The sequence below is a fragment of the Diadema antillarum genome, unplaced genomic scaffold (assembly GCF_040938485.1).
Source record: "Diadema antillarum isolate AM-2024a unplaced genomic scaffold, OU_Dant_1.0 scf00000057, whole genome shotgun sequence".
Classification (NCBI taxonomy): domain Eukaryota; kingdom Metazoa; phylum Echinodermata; class Echinoidea; order Diadematoida; family Diadematidae; genus Diadema; species Diadema antillarum.
The window spans coordinates 55591-81140 of NW_027270946.1; the positions used below are offsets into that span (position 1 = coordinate 55591).

At 38.5% G+C, this 25550-nt stretch overlaps 1 protein-coding gene across 4 annotated transcripts in view; it reads left to right on the plus strand.

The window, feature by feature from the left end:
* The window catches only part of LOC139715868 (uncharacterized), a 37062-nt gene extending 11751 nt beyond the window's left edge, over positions 1–25311 (plus strand). For all 4 annotated transcript variants that reach the window (XM_071627402.1, XM_071627403.1, XM_071627401.1 and 1 more), the window contains 5 exons: positions 2139–2353; positions 13142–13289; positions 15738–15803; positions 16640–16763; positions 18669–25311. In XM_071627402.1, coding sequence (XP_071483503.1) covers positions 2139–2353; positions 13142–13289; positions 15738–15803; positions 16640–16763; positions 18669–18678 — 563 coding nt within the window. In that variant the 3' untranslated portion in view covers positions 18679–25311. The remainder of the gene's footprint in view (positions 1–2138; positions 2354–13141; positions 13290–15737; positions 15804–16639; positions 16764–18668) is intronic.
* Positions 25312–25550: the final 239 nt, after the last annotated feature.

Consider the following 25550-nt stretch of genomic DNA (forward strand, 5'->3'; position numbering starts at 1 on the left):
ATTAACACCAACAAATATCAAATCAACACCATGTGGTGTCACTTTTGAATTAACACCAGTACAGTGTCAAAATAACACCAGGTACAGTGTCAAATTAACACCACGAAGTGTCAGGTGAACACTTTTCAACACCATCACAGTGCATTTTTAACACCTGTGGGTGTGGTCCTTTATTGAAGTTTGATCGGTGTTAGATTTAACACCCGTGGTGTTAAATTTAACACCGATGTTTTTACAGTGTACATACATCGTATATTGCTTAAGTAATACACACTACATTCATTAGTGAACAGACCAATCAAACCAGGTTATGACGCAGAATAAAGATAACAATGGACACCGGCATTTTTTTTTTTATGAAAGCGTTTACGCTTTCAAATACATGTAGTTATAAGGATTAAGAATAGAAGGAAGAGATTGTGTCAAGAGTTTATCCATATTATTTCCAACATGCTCATGGTTATGTAACTTGTGTATATTGACTTGCAGAAAATCAAGTATCTATCAAACATCAATATACCCATTTACCCATCTAGTTTATGCGTTTTGATTTCGTAGAATGTTTGTATTTGCTAAATAGTGTTAAAACGTACAAATCCGAAGCGCATTTTTTTTAAGAAGCAAGAAAGGGGAATTATTCTTGGTTTTCCTGAAGTTTCCACATTATGCTGAATTGCAGCAAGATAATAACCCTAACGCATCATACAATACATATTTTACATCAGTATGTTCCTGTGCCTACTCCTTTTGAGACATCAAGGCATAAATTATCACGAAATGAACCTTCAAAGTTAATTTTGAATCTACATCCAGGAATTTGGTTGAGTTTGTACCAATGTAGGCAACATTACTATTATCATTGGCACAATTTGGCAAAAGGGCAGTCTTATAAGATCAGTTATGCCCTTGCACATCCAGATAAGGAAATACTAGTACGATATGCTAACTATCATAATCTTGTATTAATGATGTCTGTGAGCTTATAGAAATATCTACACGATATAAGAAGTACAAAATACATTAGTGTCATCATCGGCAAACAAAATGTGTACATGATAATGCTGCACCCAAGGTAAATCCTTGAGGGACGTTACATTACAATTTTATGATGGATGTTTGGGAGCTATAGGCCCTAAATGTCAGCAGATTGGGACAACATCTATTAAAAATACAACTTTTAAGTAAGGAAAGAGTAATTTCTCTTTCATGATACCATTCCATTCGGGCATTAATCATAATATATGGAAGAATCGGTTACCATGGTCTGTCTCATAAGATACACGCATATCTCTTTCAAAATCTTATCTGGTTTGAGTACAGACGTGTTACTGGTTCTTGGAACATTCTATAGTGATTATGTCTTACTCATCTGTTTTAACCCACAATCTAAATTGGATATTGCTCTGGTTGGATGTTAGAAACATTGACGTGCAAATTCAGGTTTGTCGCAGCTTTCTATAAGAGGAATGGAGAATATTACGAAACGTGATAGCGAGACCTATTTGAAACTTCAGTTCTGTCAGAATTGGCCAAACATTCATCACTCCATGATGTTATGCAGTCATGAACATGAGAAGTAACAGTATTGAGTGACATTATGATCCGTAGCACATTTGAACTATCTGAAGTCTCATCTTGATGTCTTCCTTGAATCTGTAGACACCATTTGCCAAAACCGAAGTAGATTAGAATCATAATAGCTTCCCTGTAGATTTTGAGCACATGGTCAACAAATGTTATTTTCTGATTGCCAATGTTCCGTTGTACACGTGTATACGCCTATACCATTAATTTCGTCTCTTTATGTCTCCGAGAAATCTTCAGTGAATTGTGCTTTCATTAAATTATGGGATATCAACCTTAAATATGAGTACTATATGCTTATGTAGAAACATTTGCTGATACATATTTTGTTCCAAGCTGGAGTCAGGCAAAATTGAAAGGGTCATAAGCCCAAAGACAAATCGAGAATGACAGATCAATCTCATGTCTGATCATGCCATGTAATAGGGATTCGTGTATGTATCTAATGTGCGTGTCTAGTTATTATATTTTATGTTTTTGTTCATTATGCACATCAGTTTGGCGATGCTTGGAACATCAATGTGAGTTTGTGATTTTGTGTTATTTGTTCACAGCGTCCTCCCAAATTCTTATGTCGCCTGAGATCGTTAATGGTACGGTGGGGGGCGAAGTTAGGCTGAACTGTACCGTTTACGTAGACAGTGAATACAAGGATATACCACACGAGGCCGTAAAGTGGTTTCGCGGCATAGGCCACCAAGAGCTGGGTTCTGGTGCCAACCCAAGAATCTCTCTGACTCCGCATTTCATCCGCTATTTGGACAACAAGGTATGTCTATGATAGAGTAAAATCAATTTCCACTTTTTCTTGTGACATTCCAAGCTGTGATTATTTGTGAAGTGAACTGCAATAGCCGTGAATAAGATGCCAAGACTGAATACCTGCCATTTTTCTCGAATCATCGAGAGAACATGTAGACACATTCCAATTAAAACGTCATATTCATACACTCAGCAAAAAAAGAAAGTAAAGACTTTTTCGAGTTCATAATTTTCATAGAAGATTTTGATGAAAATCAATGTACTATATACCATATAGAAGGTAATTTAGTTGGCTATCAACCTAGTAGGTCAATATAAAGCACAACTTTACGCATGAGTGAACACATTCGTATTTGTCCTCCAAAGCACAAACGATAAAATTGCAAAAATTGGCATATTGTCTTTCATTTGCAAATGCCCCTTAAAATAACAAAGATAGCAAAAGACCAGTTTAACACAATGAAATACATGAATGAAATAGTAAAAATAAGTTTTCGCTCTCTTTATCTTTTTATAATCTTAAACAAAATCAAAATGGGAAAGTTAAGGGGAAAATAAGAATCCTCTGACAACTCAGACTTCAAATGACATAGGGAGCAAGGGTACAAAGCTGATAACGAACAGTATTTCTTTATTTCATTCATTCAGATTAATTATTTAGGATTAATGAGACTAAGTCAGGAACAAAATATAATTTGCGATCTTACTAATTTGAAGAATCAGTTCAAAATCCTACCATTTGAATTTGGATTTGGCAGAAAATTCTTCGTTTTCCTCCTTTATTTTTAGCCTTTGTTGATACTTTTTACTTCAAAGATATAGAGATCATAGGTGTATTTTTGCAACTGAATTCGTGTTTTTTATTGTGTTAATTTGTCTTTTGTTCTTACTGTATCGGGGAAGAGCGTTTGCGCATGACTGATAACTTGTTCATTTTTGCAATGTTTACTTTTGTGCCTTGAAAGGGAGAAACAAAGGTGTTCATTCATGCGTAAAGTATCCCTTCTTATTGACTTACCAAGTTGATAGCCATTGAATAACCTTTCATATGTCTAATACATTAGGATTTGATAGCCAAAAAATCTATGAGAAAAAAAACTGGAAAAAGTGTTTACTTTTTTTCTGTTTTATTTATTTATTTATTTATTAAAACATCTTTATTCAGGATTACATGATCAGCAAATGTACTGATTTTCATCAAGGTCCTGAGATACAAATATTATTTAAAATCATTTACAATATATAGAGATACATACTGAAAAAGTTCCAAATCAGCTACAGTTTCATCAAAATAAGGAAAATGCGAATTAAATACATAATAACAATTTTCATTTTATTGATTTACAATTAAAAACAATTTTTTTGGTGAGTGTATAAGCGTGTGTTTCATATGTGTCTAACTATTCCATGGTGAAGCATTGACATTGCCTTCTGACCTGGACAACCCATGTATAATTTCAGGGTTACCCAGCCTGGCTCACACCTTTGCCTTTCGAGCTTACGTTCAGCTGCGTATTGCCCGAAATACGCCGCCTAGCGCGGCTTAAGGCCGTGTCACACCTTTCCAGGCAAGCTACCCGGGCTTGTTGCAAGGAGGGATTTTCCAGCACGCAGGAGAATTTTCAAGAATGTTTACGAGTTTCGCATTTATTTCTTACCTACTAGACGCGTGCTACTTGCTTCTACCTGCATGTATTCCGTGTGACCTGCCTGAGAGCTTTGCAACAGATCCGTTTTCTGTAACGAGCGACTTACAGGTACTGAGAAGTACCTGCGTTTGAGTTGCCTGAGAGGTGCTGCCGGTAAGGGTGTCCTACTGGTCTTCTGCGTGTACCTCTGCAAGCGAACACCAACGACTCACTTGGAAAAAGTTTTGAGCATGCTCAAAGCCTTGTCATATCGTATCAGGGGTAGTTTTGCGGCTTGACTTGCGGGGAAACAAATTGGCTACCTGGAGCTCTCCGCAGTTGGTCCGTACCTGACAGTACCTAGCGCGTATCTCGCCTGTAGTTGCCCGGAGGTGCGCACGCAAATTCGATTTAACCGCAGCCAAGTTTTGAGCATGACCCCAACTTTTTCCGGGTGAGTCGCGGGGATGCCCGGAGAGGTCTATACGCTGAACGCCAGTAGGAGGCCCTTAGCGGCAGCACCTCGTAAGCAACTCCCACGCAGTTACTTCGCAGTCCCCGTATGCAGCCAAGATAATGACATTCTGTGGGACTTCTGCAATTCCTTCAGAGGAATTTCTTCACTGAGTTGTCAGCCCCCACGCGACTGGTACACAGGTCACACAGTATACCCGCGAGAAGAATTTAAGTAGAGTGCGTCCAGCAAGTAAAACACATGCTCTGACTCGCCCAAATCCTTGTCCGCCCTCAGAAATGGTCTGGTATGCTGGAAAATCCCCACACACAACAAGCCCGCGTAACATGCCCGGAAATGTGTGACAGGGCCTAAACATGGTTGCGGGTAAAAAGATTTGCGTGCGCACCTCCGGGCGACTACGGGTGAGATACGTGCTAGGTACTGTCATGTTCGGGTGATCCTCGGGGACCTCCGGGTAGTAAAAATTGTTCTTCACAAGTCGCACGCAAGGCTTGCTCGGAAAGGTGTGACACGGCCTTTACGCAATGAAACGAGCTAATACGAGGTCAATACGCAGACTAACGCAGAGGCTTTGCGTACTTGCTCGCTAGTTTGAAAATTTTCCAAACATCCGCAACTGAGCGCAAGATCAAAATCCATACAAGCTAAGACGAGTGGCAACCAGCTAATGCGAGCAAGGACGAGCGACGAGGCCAACGCAGATTTACTTGGACAGAAGATAAAAACAACTTCATATTCAAATTACCAAGAACCTCTAAAACTGACTTTGTGAACTATTGTATCACTTTTAATTGCAAGGGACCTTTATGACAGATGGCGGCCATATTGGATTTGCAACTATGGCCTCCTCAGAGGGCGCCCTTCATCAGAAATATGCCTTTTTAGCCCTCGACAACTGCAACTCTATTTGCAAGGCTGGAATTCCTGCTATATCGACCATGGGCATGCCATTCTTAAATCATGATCAATGGTTTGACCCTCTAAACTGACCATTACGGTGACCATGTAAGAAAAAGTTGACATCAGACCATAAAAGCGGGTCTAGGAAGACTACCCCCTGGAAAACCACCCTCCGGATAACTACCACCCGGATAATTACCCCCCAGGACAATTTCCCCTATAGGGCAACTACCCCCCGGACAACTACCCTCCTAGGGCAATAACCCTCTAGGGAAATTACCCCCTAGGACAATTACCCCCGGGACAACAACCCTCCTAGGGCAATTACCCCCAAGGGCAATTCCCTCTTAGGACAACTACCCCCTGGATAACTACCCCTCGGATAACTTCCCCCGGAGAACTACCCCTTGGATAACTACTTCCCCCCCCCCCCTAGAACTACCCCCTGGATAACTACCCCCGGAGAACTCCCCCCTGGGTAACTACCCCCCCCCCCCCCGATAACTACCCCCTGGATAACTACCCCCCGGATAACGACCCCCTGAATAACTACCCCCCGGATAACTACCCCCTGGGTAACTACCCCCTGGGTATCTACCCCCCCCCCCCACCCCCGGATAACTACCCCCTGGATAACTACCTCCTCCCCCGATAACTACCCCCGGATAATTACCACCCAGATAACTATTCCAAGGTTAACTACCCCCTCCCCCGATAACTAGGCCCCCAGATAACTACCACCCAATAACTACCTCCTCCGATAACTTCCCATGGATGATTACCCCAGATAAGTAGGCCTACAACTCCCCCTCCCTATAACTATCAGAGAACAATTACCCCAGGACAGTGCTCCATTGCAGGTCAATCAAACCCTGGATAACTACCTCCCGGGTCATTGCTTTTAACTCTTACTTTTGATTAAAAGAAGAATTTTATTACTACAGAAAACGAAGTTCTTTGTATTGTTTGTCAGGAATCACGGAGATGCTATACTGATCTTATAAAAACAACATCTTAGAGATTTACGCTTTGTATCGTTTGTGTGTAGGACGATTTATGTACAAGCTTAATTTCTCCCTTCTGTATTTTGACTCTATGTTCATCAAAAAAGAAACTGTCCCTGCATATCCTATCCGGTAATCCAGTAAATGTCATTGTCTTTAACCAAAACTATTTTCGCTAAATCTGTATTTTCTTTTACTGTTCGGATTTCTCTTGATAGTAGTATAAAAGGAGTTTGAAGTTTGAATACCTTTACCATTGAACTAAAGACATTCTTAAGAAATTTTACACTTCAGAATGAGTTATACTTTTTGCAATATTTTGTTTAACCACAATCGTCTATCGTTCACCACAACTCCATGTTACACTTCTTTATTTTGAGGAGCTTATATCTCATGCCTCACGTGCCCTGGTTTTGACCCATCATCTTCCTCTTCCCTCTCGCTTTTCTCTGCCCACCGTGAAGGTAGTCTCTTCCTGTTATTCATTCCACCCTTAAGGAGCGATCACACATCGCCAGTTTAAATGGCGGTTCATGGCGGTTCGGAAATTCGCCGTGCTCCACAAAAGACCATGCTCAAACCGTACACAAACCCTGGTCATACGTTACTCATCCGCCATAAGCCCCGAGAACCGCGGAGAACAGCCAGAGTTTAATTTTTCGTGGCGGTCTTGGCGGTTTGAAATGGACCGTGTTCAAAACGCCGTTCACCTTGTAAAGAACGGCTCCTCCGTGTTTGCACCGCAAGATCCGTGATAATACCGTGTTAACACCGCCATAACTTTTCATGCAAAAACAAATGTTGAACTTAGAGAGAATAATGCAATAAAAGCAATAAAGCAATAAAATAAAATGTGTAAAAAAAAGCTAATATGAACCCTTAATACAAAATCGGTTAAATATATTGAATGCTAAAGTTTCATTGCTTTTTTAACACATAGTGTAAAACAGAAAATTTAAAGTTGGTAGGTTAATAAATGTTATAAAGTAATAGTACATCAGTTACTTTAAAAGGCGTGTTCATAATTTTGTTAAAGCTTGACAGCTTAAAAGATGACCAGCTACGTGAACCTGTAAGTTATACGCAGAGGACTTATGTAAATATGTTGGGTTCTGCTTTCGTGATTATGTATGCCTTTTTGTAAGAGTGCATGTTGATACAGATATGTTGAAACTTAAGAGAGTATAGAGGGAAAACCGATGTTGAAACTTGAAAAAAAACCCACCATTATTATGTTACGTGAACCTGTAAATAAACTGGAAACTAAGTAGATATACCGTATTCTTCTTTGATGTGTATGTCTTTGTTATTGACTGTTGTTAAAGATATGTGAAAATTTAATTAGGAAAGAAAAAAAAAAGAGATGTTAAAACAAGCAAGTATTTGCACATCACTTGATATATAAACCTGTAAATGAACAGGAAACTTTGTAAGCTATGTTGGATTCTGCTTTGACATGTATGTCTTGTTAATGACGTACAGTTAAAACAGATATTTTAAAAGTTAAAAAAAGAGAGAAAAAGCATGTTGAAACTTGAAGACATTTGCTTATTGCTTCACTTTATGTCAATCTGTAAATACACAGGGGGCTACAACGTTTCGCAATTTCTTTTGAATTGTGTTTACCTAACAAAGCAATACCTCCTCATTGAAGACGAGTGAAAGGGCTCTGATTGCATCCAACTACAGGGACTTGGTATGGACTCCTCCACCTTTCGGAGAGATCCGTGCTACTACCGCGCCAATCCGCTTCAGCGACGTGTTCACAACGTGTTCAAAACGTAGGCACATCGCGTTTATGTGCTTTCCGCTATCGTTGGGACACGGTTCACGGCGGTTTGAGAACCGCCATGAACCACCATCTATAAACCGACGATGTCACCTTTCCTCTTTCTCTCATTACAAGGGATTTGTCTCCTGTGTGTTAATGTACATGTATCTTTATGTGTGTACTTCGTCTCTGTCTTAATTTGCTTTCTTTGCCTCGTTTTATCAATTTTGTAACTATTTTACTGTTATACCGTTAACGCTCATTTAAGAACTGCCCTGCTGCATCATTGGGCATTAACAACTAGTATATATATCATGGATGCGGGAAGAGATTGTCACTTCCTTGGTATGATCACCGCAGAGCATTACCTTCCTTGACAATTTCCCCTTGTGAGAATTAGGCTTCAAATAATCACCCCTCTCTCTGCAATAACCCTCCCCCAGAAAATCATGTCTCCCATTGTTATTTTCGAAAAACGTTTGCTATTTCAATTGAAAAAAAAAAAATCATACCGTATGGTCTTGGTCGAGACCTAACGTCAGGTTTTTAACATCTTTGGGTGCGATAATTCGAAACCCCTTACGAAATATGAAAGACCATTTTATTCCAAGAAGGATTCAAGTTTTTTGTGATAAAAAGAAAATAGTCTTGAAATGGCTGGTATAAAACAGAGCAGCCATAATAATGTAAAAAGGATTCTGTCAACTATAACTCTCTAGATCTATTCAAAAAGAGGGTGCAGGACAAAAGACTTCGTTAACAAGTAGGGGTGTTTTGTAAAAAAAAAAAAAAAAATACTGTTAAACTCGTAATATTTTACTCTTTCTAATCAGACTAACTTATATTTGAACTGGATTTCCCCTTTTAAGCATCGAGAACATTTAATTTGAAACTAGCACAATTCTACTTGTATGTAAAATAAGCTGTCATTATATTCGTAGGACAGATTAGGGCACCGTTTGATAAAAGTTGCCAGTTATGACATCTTGTTAGTCTCTAATAATTTCAATAAAATCCTGGGTTCTGCTTGATTGATAAGCTCTAGTCATTGACTTGTTACAATGGACCTGCTTGGATCGTCCTACAACAATTGGTAACTGTGTGGGACTGACAGCTTTTCAGGACTGACAACTTTTATAAAACAGTGCCTGGATCCTATCACAAATCATGGCCTTTATATCGAAGGGTCCCTCACTTATGTTAAGTGACTATGAATGGCAGTGAAATCAACTCTCATTTTCTTATGTTTATCGTCTTATGCGTTATAACGGTATAGGAAATGACACGCCATAAGAGTAAATGATGACAGTGTAGAAGAAAGGTGCATTAATGTACATGAGCTTTGTCTTCTGATATGGTTTTATAAACTTATGGGAAAATTACAACGAGTGGTAGCTTTCGGGGGGGGGGGTGTCCAGTGGGTAAGTATCCGGAGGTAGTGATGGTTGGGGCGGGGGGGGGGGGGGTTGTCGGGGTATAATTATGGGGGAGGGGGTATCTAGGGGTAGTAATCCGGGTGGTAGTTAGAAATCCTAGGGGTAGTTAGGCCTATCGGGGGGGGGGGGGGGAGTTATCCGGGTGGTAATTATCCTGGGGGTAGTTATCCGGGGTGGGGGGGGGGGGGCAGTTATCCGGGTGGTAGTTATCCTGGGGGTAGTTATCCTGGGGGTAGTTACCCAGGGGGTGGTTCTCCGGGGGGTAGTTATCCAGGGGGTACACTGCAAAAAGTCCGGTGTTAAATAGTGAACACCGAGCTGGTGTTAAATTTTCGGTGCTCATTTATGGTGTTGAATTAACACCTCCGGGTGTCATTTCCAAATTTTTAACTGTTTTTTGAATAGTTTCTTAGTAACTGCACTTCTTGTTGATTTTTAATTTAAACAAGACGATCAAGAATTTTACATTAAAATACTAGATTTTTGAACAAATGTGAAAATAAATTTACACCAAAGTAACACCAGCTGGTGTGGTCCCTTATTGAAGCTGGACGGGTGTTAAACCATTGATATTAACACCAACAAATATCAAATCAACACCATGTGGTGTCATTTTTGAGTTAACACCAGTACAGTGTCAAAATAACACCAGGTACAGTGTCAAATTAACACCACGAAGTGTCAGGTGAACACTTTTCAACACCATCACAGTGCATTTTTAACACCTGTGGGTGTGGTCCTTTATTGAAGTTTGATCGGTGTTAGATTTAACACCCGTGGTGTTAAATCTAACACCGATGTTTTTACAGCGTAGTTATCCGAGGGGTAGTTAACTGAGGGTAGTTCTCCGGGGGGTAGTTATCCACGGGTTAGTTATCCGGGAGGTAGTTATCCGGGGGGGGGGGGGGGGTAGTTACCCAGGGGGTAGTTATCCGGGGGTTAGATGTCCTGGGGGTAATTGCCCTTGGGGGTAGTTGCCCTAGGAGGGTAGATGACCGGGTGGTAGTTGTCCTAGGGGGTAATTGCCCTAGAGGGTGATTGCCCTAGGAGGCGAGGGTAGTTGTCTGGGGGGCGTGTTTTTTTTAGACGGCACAGATTGGGGAAACTAAAAATCTATCGGGGACCCTATCCCTAAACCTAACCCTAATCCTAATCCTAACCCTAACCATCAAACCCTAACCCTAACCCTAACCCTAACCCTAACCCCAACCCTAACCCTAACCCTAACCATAACCATAACCAAAAACCCTAACCCAACGTTTTTCCCATAGGTTTAACACGCGCCATGCCCCAATCTGTGCCGTCTTTAAAAAAAAAACGCGTCCGGGGGGTAGTTGCCCTAGGGGGGAATAGACATGGGGGTAATTATCCGGGTGGTAGTTATCCGGAGGGTATTTGCCCAGGGGGTAAGTGCCCGCATATGCATAAAAACAACTTCAGAAACGAATTCCTTGGGAAAAACTGACATTGAATATGATTGTAACCCTTTAATATTTTTGATTGCAAGTGACCTTTTAACATAGGCCTATATAGCGGCCATATTGGATTTTGCAATATGGCCGCAACACAAAGCGCCCTTCTTGGCGCCTATCAAAAATCGAAATAGTATGGTTTGCGCAACATTAGTGTACCAAATTTGGTGCTTTTGGAAGTATTTGAACCAAAAAATCCCTCGCGCCCCCACTAACCGTAAAATGTAAAAAAACTTATCATACCACTGCAACTTGCTACGAGCTAGTACGCAGCAGGGCGAACTGATACGCAACGGAACTAGCGGGAACGAGCAGCAATCTGGTTAGACCTACTACACGTGGACATTCATCGATTCTTAATTAATTCGTGCTCCTGTTTCTATCAAAATCGTCACAAAAACATTTTAAACCTGCTTTCCTGCTTTGATCCAGTCTTGTCCACCAACAGCCAGCCTGGAAAAAAACAAAACAAGATGGCGCTTTCAGAAATCTAAACACTACATGCGCAGAAGAGAATAACTCTCTTAAATAAAGAAAAATGCGTGTGCGGTTGTGTATATTGCGAAATCATCGCTAAAGCATTTTCATTTGCGAAATACAAGTAATTTACAAGTAAAAGCAAATAATAAGGCAGGTCGATTGTGCTTTGTAATCTATTGTTTTCCCATTTGTCGCACATTGTTTTAAAGTAAACATGGACAGTAACAGTAGACGAAATGCTTGTCTTACCATTCAGGGACGTTGCATGCGTGGCCACTAGTGTCCTCTTCAGAAATTACCAATTTTGTGACGCAAAATTTGTCATTGTTTTAGGTTTGCTACTCCCTATATCATTGGTGTTTATTCAAAGGTAGTTGAGTCTGAAAATTGATGCACCTCGGCCAAATATAGGACCGAAATGAGGGAAACGGTTCTTTTGTCAGTGACGATGCACGATTACACAGTCGTCATTTTCCAAACGTCTAAATGTACTCACTAAGATGCACATAATCAGGTGGCGATGGTGATGATGGGATCAAAGAAAGACCTCCGTTTATAGTCCATAGAACATGCTTATTCCTCATCGATATTATGAAATTCTTAAACTTTGTACCCATTATAACCAATTAGTTGTTCAAAATGGAAAAAGTCTGAAATTATCCGCGGAGTTCTCTATTCTTACAAAGAAAACTAGCATGCTTTAAATTCAGTTCTTGTTTATATTTCGCATGACTGGAATTAAATTAATCATTACAGTAAACACAATTAAATGGATTGAAGAATACTCACCATGTAACGTGAAATTGGAGAAAACACTATCATTTTAAACAAAATAATTTGGGTGCCCACTGCTAGCTAATCAAAAGGACATAGTTTATCCCACATATTAGAACTCGCACGACTACATTGGGGCCTACCAACAGGGCAGGAAACAATGATGAGAGCCACATAAATCTATTTAAGGCCGGATCTGATCAAAACTTCAAAATCCAACGAAGGGGAATTATCTACTAAGTGTTGCTTTGACAACGTGTGTTTGAGAGACTTGTAGACCGTTGCAGATAACCTCAGAGCAATGTAATATATATTGTGTGTTACACAAGATTACTTGTCAAGTTCCAAGATCATGATTAATGCATTTGAGTGAAAAAGTCTCCAAAAATAAATTGTAATTTTCATCGACAGTTATTTGTAGAATACTATTGCAGTCACACACAGCCAACCATAATTTCAAGTTGATCTTAAAATTTGATATAAAATACCTGGTATATAGACAGTGATCTTTTTTGATAAAGTTTCAACTCAGTCTTGTTCCTACTCGACGATTGCAGTGTAAGATATGTGAATCGTGTGTGTGTTTGTAGGCCGTATGTACACATTGTCTGATTAACATCAAAGATCTTAGGATTTTTGGTAATATGTTCTTTGAGTCCATATAGTCCATGGATCATAGTCTTGCATTTTTATCGTTATCAAGGAGGTGACCTCCCTGATACTTCTTTATCCGACTTGGGTGTGTATCGTGATTATTGATTCACTCTCCGTATACTCACTTATCTTTTGAACCGATTTGAAATTCAATTGAATTCTGAAACTGGTATCATCCCTATCTACCTATGTTTGCAGATAGAGATCGTATCAGAGCTGATTATCGAGAACTTGATGCCGGAGGACGCTACCAACTACACGTGTTGTAGAACAGGCTTCTCGTCTTGCTCAAACCTTCTTCTACGCATTCAACATCAAGCTTACGTCAACGTGCTACCTGTCTCTGGTGAGGAAGCCTATTGAATCTACCATGGAGGTTGCAATTGAACTTGTGAATGCGTGCTGTCTTGTCTATACAAATAAGAACACCGTCTTTGATATTCCTTTTATGTTTTTATCAAAGTAAGGAAGACATGAAATTTCAACAGTCTATGCTTTCACAATCACACATGCAAATTAGATGACACAAAGATGTCATCAGCTCTAAAAGGATCGTACAGTTTTGGTTGAGACTGAACTTCAGGTTTTCATCATTTTTTGGTGAGATAGTGAGAAACCTCTAATGAAATATGAAAGAGTATGTAATTCCAAGAGGGATTCAATGTTTATTTGGTGAAAATTGGTTTTGCAATGGCCGAGATACCCAAAACAGAGTGATTCTAATAAAGTGCTGGACCCACATTTTATTACGATCGTTTTGTTTTACTTTGTTTCTGTGTGTTTCAGCTATTCCAAACCCGAATTTTATCAAACAAACTTTGGATTCCTCTTAAAATGGTATGCTCTGTACTATTTCATAAGTGTTTTCTTGGTATCTCGCAAAAAAAGTTAAAACCCAATTTTCATCTCCACCAATACTGTACCATCCCTTTAACAATCCTCCCATTAATTTGTACATGGATGATACTATAGAAATAACATTTTGTTGAATAATGCTGCAGTTACAATTAGTTTTCCCTTTTACGCTGTTATTGCTAGATAATTACAAGACTGCAACAATTTGAAAGAGAAGAATACAGCTTTGGTTTCAGTTTAAATAAAAAATGAAGCATTTACTCAAGATGAAATGAATGAATCAACAGAGGAGTTGTCGTTAGATTGCATCATTTCTTCCAATTTGGCAATATTCCCCCAAATTCCCCCAAATCCCCCAAAATTCCCCCAAAGTGTCATTGTTCCATGAAATAATTATGTGAAACTTCTTTACGTGGGTATCTGATTTTTATGAAACCTCTACACCACTGTTTGTCAATTTACTCTACATTTGGCAATGACGCTAATATAGAACACTTTGTGGAATTAAACTTTGAGCACCAGTAGTCAAGCTTCATGCTCCAGTGGCTGTCTCTCAATCAATAATGGACCTTCAGCTGCTTTAATTCTGTCAAACAAAATTTGGCAAAAAGGGGAAGCACACAAAAAGGCCTGGGAAACTGGTACAATGTATGACGCAAATGCGGGGAAAGCAAGACACTACACTTAAAAAGACATAATAAGATGGTAGATATCTTTTTTCCGTATCTATATAAGTTCTTTGATAAACATATAATCATGTATCATGTATATATATATATATATATATATATATATATATATATATAATCATATAGACATACATACAGTGTGAAAAGGTGAAGATTCAAGGGACGTAGCTAGTTCAATGAACACATATTTAAAGATATCATTACATAAACATGTGTATACATAACATAGACACACATCGGTTATATATGTTTCTGTTTGTGTGTGTGTGTGTGTGTTTCACAGTATACTCAACCAAAAAAGTAAGTTCCCCCTAGCATTTTTGGATAAATCTCAAAAGATATGTTACCGATTTTCATAATTCAAACGGGAATGGATAGGGAATTTTATTACTCATAACATTAATGGCATATCATTGCAACCGACATCATTATTGGTGTAAAAAAATGCATTTTATGTCAAAATACATGGGAAAAAAGTTGCACTTAGGGTTATATGGAGCATATTGTGTACATTTCCTATGCAAGTTAGCAAATGACATTTTGTAATTGTTATGTAATTCTAAGGAATTTCTTCAGGTACAATGTACTTCCCTATTAAACAGATGTTATGGATACTTTTTCAACAATAGGCCTTTTCAATATGAAAATGTTGGTCGAAGCCATGTGCTTTTTGCAGAGAGCATGGGCCAACATTGAGCAGCACCAAGTACAAACTTAACAGTATGAGGAAGAGATGCCGGCTAGTCATTGAAGCGGATCAGGACATATTAATTATCAAATACTTCACTGTATGCTCATGAAAAGAAAGAGATAGAGAAATACGCAATAAACCATGCTTAAAAAGTTCAGAATCATGAGTGATTGTTTGATTATTTGTGTGAAAGTCAATGCAAATCACTAAAGAGCAACTTTTTTCCATGCATTTTGAAGTAAAATGCATTTTTTCACACCAATAATAATATCTGGTGGCTATTATATGCCATTTATGTTATGAGTAATAAAATTCCCTATCCTTTCCCGTTTGAATTATGAAAATCGGTAAAATACTATATGAGATATATCCAAATATGCTAATTTTAGTGAATATATCTGCACCTGTGTGCACTGGCATGAGTCTGTTCAAGCTTCCCTGAAGAATTTCGTCTTTTCATTGCCATTCTTTAGCTTCAGATTTTGTCTCTCAGTTTAAAAGCATGTGGTAATTAACCTGAGCCATATTATTCCCTGTACATTAATTTTATTTGCTTCAGAAGACACAACAATCACTACCACCACCATTGCCACCACCACTTCAAGACCCAAAACTCGTACAACGGGTGAGTTTGCTTCCAATAGTTGCATGCTTTTACAGGTGCTGATAATAACTACTGTAAAGTGCAACGTGGGCCAGCACTAGGCTTTCACTATGGCTGTGCCATCAATGGTGCGGCATCTTTTGTCGGAAGGATGAAGTGTTAATCCGGGTGTTCAGTCCTGCAGGCGTAACGTCCACCTCCCTGGTTCTGTTCAATATTGTGTTGTGATATTTTCAAAGCTTGACTATTTCATGCAAACGTAATATTCTTTGCACATGACTGTGTTTGTGTACTATTTGTGCCTGAGTTATGGTGTATCAATGCAAGTAATACAATAAATTCAACAAACGAAAAGTAATATACTGCAATCACCTGAAGGGTTAGTGGCTATTCATCTATTGAATAGGTCCTATCAAGGAGGTGAATTAGAGTTCAAATTGGCTGTAATTTTTCAAACAGTTGTCAGTTTTCTATTGATGTACAAAACAATTCCACAAGTGCATTTGTGCCTTTGATGATAGATGTTCGATGCCGCCGTCTTTTGCTGAACAATCTGAAGATCAATTTTGAACGTTTATATAATGTTAGCTATATTTTGTTTGTCTCTTTATTTAATGTAAATCAGAGCTGTCATGTGAAACTGTTTAAAATTTGTTCATGCAGAAATGATCATGAACCCATTCCAGTTGTCTGCCACTGTATAATAAACTACTGGATACAAACTTGGTTTGTTCATTTATATATTTGTTTTGATACAATATTTTTCCTGTTGTTATTGTTTTGTTTGAGATGAACATTTTTTTTTCTTTTCCCAAAAGGGAAATTACTTTGTACCCATTTGTGTTCTTAATGCACAGCGTCTCCGAGCCCAGAGGAAATAACCTATGCTGACATCGGTAATGATGCATTGCATGGCACGGGCAAAGCAAACAGACTGGACATAATGTTCATACTGGCATCAGCAGTGGTTGCCCTGCTCTGGTAAGCAAAAGAATATCACTCAATGATTATGTTCAGATACACAGTTGGAGCCCATTATCTACAATGCCCACATCCAGTTTAAGTACACTTGGACAGTCCACCTGTTTAAGCAGAATTCCTCACCAAACATGTACATGTGGATTCGGTAAATCTGAAAGTATCTATTGAACACACTATGAAGTTTTAGGAAAATATGACAACTTCGGTCAAAAGTTCCAATTTTTGAAGTCCTAAATAGATCAGTGTGCATTCATCAGTAGATTAGAAAGCAACCAATTCAAGAAGTCGCAATCGTGGAACAATGACAATTAGAGGAAATATTTTTTTTCCCAAAATGCAAAGCCCTTTGACTGACCTCCTGCAGATTCAGGGGGGCATAACAGCACCCCTATTTATAACCTCTGTCAGTAGTAAGTCGAGGGGGTGTGCTCTTTTTCTCTTCTTATCTTATCTAAAATCTTTCTACTACCGAGTCTTTTATTCTTGTAACCTTCCCATTCAGCAAGATGGATTTAACAAACTTTTCAAAAATCATACCTCTATTCTTAACAGATTTTTTGATTTCACTAAAAATGTCAAAAATTTATAGAGTAGAATGATCAGTTATGTATCAGAGGCCCCTTTTCATTTCATGAAATCCTTTGTACACTCTTCATCACTTTTGAGTCTAATAACTTTTGAAAGGATAGCGCTACTGCTTTGTTGGTTGGCATTAATCATGGACAGAATGTGTTAATTGATCATGCTCAATTTCATTTTAATCTGATAATTCCTTCAGTGTTGTTGCTCCCCTGCTTTGCATCCTGTGTTTTGTCCCTTTCATCGGACAGCTAGCGCAGCTTGGTGAAAGATTAAGCGCTTGAATTATAGACACTGTACTTCATAGCCTCTTTATTAAAGGACAAGTTCACCTTCATTAACATAAGGATTGAGAGAATGTAGCAATATTAGTAGAACACATCATTGAAAGTTTGACGAAAATCGGGCAATCCGTTCAAAAGTTATGAATTTTTGAAGTTTTTGTGCAGTAACCGCTGGATGAGAAGACTACTGCAGTGTGTGAATAACTTAGATGTCACATGCGTACAACAATGTAAGGAAAATATAAAGAGAATTTCGCAAAATTTCATCTTTTGAAAAAAGTACACATTCCCCCGACTCGTTACCGACAAATGTTATGGGTAATATTATTCCCCCTGCCTTTAGAAAGAGGCAAGTCAAGTGCTCTTGTATTATGCGAAAAAAGTGAAAATATGTTGAATTTTCTTTACATTTTCTTTATACTGTTGTACGCATATGACTCACAAGCTGTAGTAGTCTCCTCATCCAGCGGTTCCAACACAAAATTTTAAATATTCATAACTTTTGCATCGATTGTCCAATTTTCCTCAAACTTTCACTGATGTGTTCTACTAATATTGCTGCATTCTCTCAATCCTTATGTTTATGAAGGTGAACTTGTCCTTTAAGTTCACACTTTTCCAGAGTGTGTGTTTTCTTTCAGTATTTAGGCAGGTTAGGGGAGTCCATTTGAATTGAATCATACATCATTTTAAAGCTTGGAGTATGCTTGTTCAGAATCTGCCCTTAATTAAAAATCCATGTCTGGCGACTGTTTGTTAGGTTTGTTATTCAGGGTCACAATTACCCTGCCACTGAATATTTTTCACACTACAAGCATTATTCTTCTCTTAAGCTGCTGTGAACCCCTGATTATAGGCCATGAGGTTGTCATGTTTATATAGTTCACAGCACTGTATGCATCATTTTGATACTTAGTGTCACGCCTTGTGGACTATTGTTCTCAATAGCACGTTATATATACAAAAAAAGCAATCTAGCAAACAAAGACAATGCTTGTCAGTTTTTAAATTCTTACTTCTCTTTTTCTCCCCCTTTGTGCAGGCAACCGTAGCTAAAGAGAAGATTCTCCGTCAGTGTACAAGTGACTTTGCTTCCAGATTGGAAAGGGTGTGCAAATGGTATGTGAATGGTCCTCTGACTGATAGTCTCAACGGTATACCATTGGATACTTTTTGTAAGGGGTCATCTTTTAGGATGACCAATGGACACACACCTGACTAATCCCAGTCTCGATAAAGGTGGTCATTCTGTCCACAGACTCACCATCTGCCTTCCACAGCTACCACGGGAGCAAGTTGGGCTTTCGGCTCTCTCGTCTATCTCCCACTGGTCTATGTGATGACGGCAGGGATTGTCAGATAAAATCTTAGCGTGCATTCACATTGATGGTGAAATACCGCAGTATCTTGCATGATATTTCTCAATGTGAACGCAAAAATACATCGCGAAATGCTGTGTGAATTACCTTGGTATTTAGTTAGGGAATTTAAACTTTGCAGGAAATGTGCATGCGAGATTCGAGTGTGAATCATGTCATGAAATACCAACGAACATACAGCGATGTATTTTCTCACATTGATTGGCCCGGCACACTTCCTGTCTTTGCCCAGTGGAGATTATCATGCGCATGCACAATACTTTACCATAAATACCACGGTATTTTGTGACTGAGAACAGTTGATACCACGCAAATATAACCGCAGTATACCATGGTATCGCCTATTTCATCGAAAACAGTTCCAACAAAGTACCATGGTATTTTCTACCACAGTAAGTCTACTGTTGTGAATGCACATAATGTTCTTTAGGGCCACTGAACGATGCTTGTTTGTATGTTTGTAATATAGCCTACACCTGTGTTTTACTTATATCAGCAATGCCAGCTAGGTTAGCAAAAAATAAATGCAGGTGAGCTGATGTTTACACAAGTACTATTACCTGCATCTCCACACATCTCTGGCAGTGTTATGGACACAGTCAATAATGATCAGTTATGATGTTAATTTGTTCACCGTAACAAGATCAAAGGTGGATATGATCAAACACTGCTTCTTTTCCACACCTTGTATACTGATTGCAAGTTGTGATATTATCTTGGATTCAGGGCCTTTCCAACAAGGCTGTATAATGTAATTTACACTGGACAGCAAAAGAAAGTACCCACTTCTGTCAAAGACCGCACACAAAAATAAACCTCCTAGAAATATACAATTTTTGTACACAGGTGTGCTACAATGCCCCTTACTTATCACATGCACATAAGCAAGTGAATGTCTTCATAACAAAGAAGAACTTGACATGCACAGCAAGTTGGCCATTGAATGAAAAATCCCACACAACAGCACTTTCCACCATGCAAGAATGGTCACTGAATGGATAACATTTTTAAACAACCAATATGCCAAAGTGAACACCTGTTTTGTCAAAATAATGTTAATGAGTGTATTCTGTATTTAGGGATGCTAGCCTTCCTGATTATGCTAATTCTCAGAATAAAATCAGTTAACTCTTTAGACTGGACATTACTTTGCTCTGGTCTAGGCAAGCTTCCATCAGGAATATTGTTCCACGTCTTGTAAGGCTTGTAAGGCTCATTCTGTTACATTTTGTGACTTTTGATTCAGTGAACAGGATGCTGTGCATGTCATTTTTTCTTCTTTGTATAATCACGTGCTATTGGGTATGTGATTACTAATGGCTATTGCAGCATACCTGTGTACAAAAATCGTTTATTTTTAGGTGGCGATTTTTGTTTGCAGCTTTTGACAGAAGTGGGCACTTTCTTTTGCTGTCCAGTGTATTTACATTGCGATTGTGAAGTGGTGATGACCATTGTCATTGTGTTGAATGAAAATAAATGTGTGCATATGTGCAACTACAGCATATATGTTTGTATGTATGTATATAAAAACTTATCAATGTATGTATAAAAGGTGATGTCTGTGTATATGATGGGTAATGTGGTGAGGAAAAGGTAAATTGCAGTGAATTTTGAGAATTATATATTACATAGTTGTGGGGTTTGTTGTGGCATAGTGGATAAGACTCTGGACTCCCGATAGGAGGACCCGAGTTCGAATCCCGCCCAGTGCTTACGTCCTTGGACAAGATGTTTTTACCCACTATGTAAGTTAAAGGACTCGGAACAACACAAGGACATAATGATCATGGAGCATCTGTCCCCTGGGCGTGCCAAGCTTCTGCAGGCTGTGAAGCAAGACGAGAACACAGAGAAAGTATGGACGATCGATGGGAAGGTGCATTGCACTCTGAAGAGCGACCCGCACAAGAAGCACATCATTCACGGCCCGGACGACCTCTTCAAGCGTCTAGGATGGAGTGAGGACAAGCTGAAAAAGTCGGGTCTCTTCCTCGACATTTCGACCTCGGAATTACCCGGCCCTCTTTCATCTACAGATTTAACCCAGATCTCATTTATAAGTTTGAATGTTAATGGTTTGCAGAGTAAACTAGATATTGGAATTTTGGACTTACATTTGCAAGCATATGATGTAATCTGTCTTTTAGAGACAAAAACAGACACACCAGATCTGTCTCAATCTCATATTTGCGATTTTCAGTGTTATAGTATGCCAAAATATTCCAATAAACAAAAGTTTGGTGGTTTTCATGGTATGTGTATTCTGATGAAGAATCATATTTTTAATTGTTCTGAAAGAATTCATGCAACAGTTTCTGAATCAACTTTATGGGTCAAGGTAAATAGTAAAATTTTAGGTTTTGAGTTTATTGTTGGTGCAGTGTACTTGCCGTGTGAGGGATCAATTCACCATTCTAATGAAGTTTTTGACAACCTGGTGCAGGATATTATTGATATTAAAAGTAGATATGATGCACCCTTTTGTTTGCTGGGTGATTTCGATGCCAGGACGGGTTTGCTTGATGATTTTTTAGATGTAGAGGATGTGTTGACAGATCAGACTGGATGAAGCTTTTGTAATGATGTCTCTGATATGCATGTAACTACTGATGGCCTAGATATTCCAACTACTCGTTATAATACTGATGTCCATGCAAATAACAATGGAAAGTTTGTTATTGATGTGTGCCAAAGTTTTGATCTCAGGATTGTTAATGGAAGAATAGGGGAAGATCAATCTGTCGGAAAATACACATGCTTCAACAAAAATGATGGTTGTAGCACTTTTGATTATGATTGTTATTGTATCTCGCCAGTTATTTTCTAGCATTACTCATTTCAGTATTGATGTATTTGATAAATGTTTGTCAGATGTTCATTGTCCTGTCAGTGTGACCTTGCAATCGCAAAATTCTAAATCTGCTGTGAATGTCGACACTGTTTTTAACAACTCCCAAAACGCTGCAGTAGACAACGCCGTTTTAGATTCACAGCCTAATGAAAGTCAACGTTATTTATTATTCCAGTGGAACAGTGACAGCGCTGCAATATTAAAACAGAAAATCAAGGACTCGGCTGAGCTAATGTGTGAAAATGTGGAATGTTTAGATGGGAATGCAAATCAAGATAGTATTGATTTTTGTTACTCACAATTATGCAATATGTTCGTCAGTGTTGCCCAAGGTGTTGGCATTTGTAAGTGGAGACAATCTCGACATAATGTAAACACAAATGAGACTGTCAATAAGGATAAAAACAACCATCAGCCTTGGTTTGATGCAGAATGCAGAGCTGCCCGTCAGGAGTATTTGAATGTTAAAAATCGATTAAAGAGGAAGCTTAAATTTCTGGGCAGGTCAGGGGCTACTTGTCTATTGCATCATTATGAGTCTACAGGAAAGCTTTATAAAAATTTATTAAGACAAAAAAGAAAGACATTTCACAGAGATTTCAATGAATCTCTCCGTTCATTACAGGTATCCAATCCGAAAGAATATTGGCAATTACTCAACAGTAATAATGAACGCAAAGTAAAGAAAACAGGAAATGTTTCATTAGGGGATTTTGTTAATCATTTTAGTCGTTTAGGCAATAGCCGAGATGACCAGCCCACAGGCCTGGAAGATAGTACCGGTACTTCAGGAATTGTTGAGGCAGATGGTCCCTTGGATGCCCCAGTCACTTTGGAAGAAGTGGCACTAATGATTAAGAAACTTAAAAATTCAAAAGCTTGTGGGAAAGATTTCATAAGAAATGAATTCCTTAAGAATTGTCCCGTAGAGATGCTTCATGTGTTGGTAAAGTTCTTTAATGTGGTACTGGACAGTGGTATTGTTCCAACTGAATGGTGCATAGGGATTATCAATCCTATTTTTAAGAATAAGGGTATAGACACAAATCCTGATAATTATAGAGGAATAACTCTTCTCAGTTGTCTAGGAAAACTTTTTACTTCCATTTTGAATTTCGAAACTGCTATGTACAGGCTGGCTTTCGTTCTAATCATTCTATAACTTATGATATTTTGTTTTGAAGACTATAATTGACGTTTATCTGCAAAATAAAAAACGCTTATACTGTGCATTTATTGATTACAAGAAAGCATTTGATCTAATTGATAGATCATCTTTATGGTACAAAATGTTGAAGATGGGACTTAGGGGTAAACTGTTTACTGTCATTAAGAATATTTATGAAAGTGCTAAATCATGTGTGGCGGTTAGGGGGGGATGTCAGAGTTTTTTACTTGTAACACTTGTGTACGACAGGGTGAAAACCTTTCCCCGCTTTTATTTGCCATTTATCTGAATGATTTTCAAGAATACATTGGAAATTCATATGGTGGACTTAAATATTTGGAAAGTGAGATTTCTTACCACCTGGATTCTGATAATGTCAAAAAAGCTTTAAATCTTTCTTGTTTACTTTATGTAGATGACACAATAATCTTAGCAGAAATTCCGGAGGAGTTGCAAAAAGCTCTTGATGCTGTAGATAGTTATTGTCAGACATGGTGCTTGACTGTAAATGCAAGCAAGACTAAAATTGTTATTTTCTCCCGTGGGAAGGTTAGAAGAATCCCTGAATTCGTTTATGCTGGTGATCCACTTGAGGTTGTAGATGACTTTGTGTACCTTGGAGTTAAATTCAATTATAATGGTAGTTTTAAAAAGGCAATTTCAAAACAAGTCACACAAGCTAGAAAAGCACTTTATAGCACGTTGGTCAAGGCTAAAAAGTTACAGCTCTCTGTGGACACACAGTGCCACCTATTTGATCATCTTGTTTTACCTGTTTTACTCTATGGTTGTGAAGTCTGGGGTTATGAGTGCATAGACCAAATTGAAATTTTCCATAGGAAATTCTTAAGAAAAATTTTGCTTGGCAGTGAACAAATGTACTCCTGATTGTATGGTTTATGGTGAAACTGGACGTGGAGTGATTTTGAACCATATTAAATGTCGAATGATTGGATTCTGGTTGAAATTAGTCAAGGGAAAAGAAACCAAACACTAATGTACAATTTTCAAATTTCTGCTGCATTTACAAGGAGACATGCACTCCCCGTCAAAATCACAATAGTTATCATTGATCGCAAATATTTTTTTACTATGCAGGGCTAGGGAATGTGTGGTTAGCACAAGGGGGTGGATTTAGTGCTGCATGGATTTCACACACCTCAAAAGTTAGATTTTTTGATATGTTTATTCAAGAGTGGAGAGCAGCAACATGGTCAAATAGAATCTGTACAAATTATAGAATGTTTAAGGATAGCTTGATGTTAGAGAAGTATTTACAGGTCTTGTGTAAGAAAGATTGTATTACGTTAAGTAAATTCAGATGTAGATCTAATGGATTACCCGTTAATAAGGGCAGGTTTGATGCAAGCTTGACAGATGAATTGTATTGTACCATCTGTTCATGCGACGATACAGGGGATGAATTTCATTATATTTTTGTTTGTCCCTTTTTCAACAAAGAGAGATTATTGTATTTACCAAGTAGCTTGACGGCCAGTAGACCAAGTGCATTACATATGGCCAAATTATTCAATTCAACTAATGCTTGCCATTTGAAAAAACTAGCCAAATTTGTCAGAATTATTATGTTTCAGTTCTCTTCAATACCAAAGAAGAAAGACAGTATTTTTGTAGAAAGTAAAGTAGATGTGAATGTTTGTACACGTAGTGATAGAGTAGTTAAACGTCCTTTACGCCTTGTTTTGTAAACGTGTTTATTCATATCTGTTATTTTCACATGTACATGTACATTATCACTTATATTTTTGTATTCATATATTGTAAATATGTTTGTACTCTCATACCCCGAGAGGGGGTCGATAGAGTCAATAAAATCTTACAAATATAAAATCTTACATGTCCCTCTCGACCCAGGTGTATAAATGGGTACCTAGTAATGCTAGGGTAATAATAATAGCAGGGCCCTCTGGTAGATCAGTGGCAACACTGAAGAGGCCACCCTGGGTAAATAAGACATTATTATTATGTTGTTATTATTATTACAGTCCTGGTGGCACATTTACAGACATTCTGGTGTAGACACAAGCACAGCACACATTCGACAATACAATTGTAGTTTTGAGAGTAAGTTTAACATCCATGCCCTTTTTTTCAGGAAATGGACTTCTAGCGTGTATCCTGGAAATTCCAATTCTGATTTGATCAAGTGAATAGTTCCCACAATGAACCTCCAGAATAGCGGGTCATGGAATAGTTTCCTTTTGCAATCCAAGAAGCCTAGCGTCAAACTTATGTAATCCCCTCAAATAGTTATTGTTCTTTTAAAGGGGATGGCTAGTAATTGATCAGTGGGAATCAGTGAGACTGCTGGGGGGGGGGGGGGCGATTGTCTTAATCCTTGTGGGATTCATTTAAGAGTACATTATATATCTATTGTTATGTGAAAATTATTTGCTTCAGAATGGTCTCATATTCAAGTAATGTGCAGTTTAATGTTTCCAGGTTAGCGTGCCTGTACAGTGACGGGGCATTAAACCGCACATCACTTGAATATGAGACCGT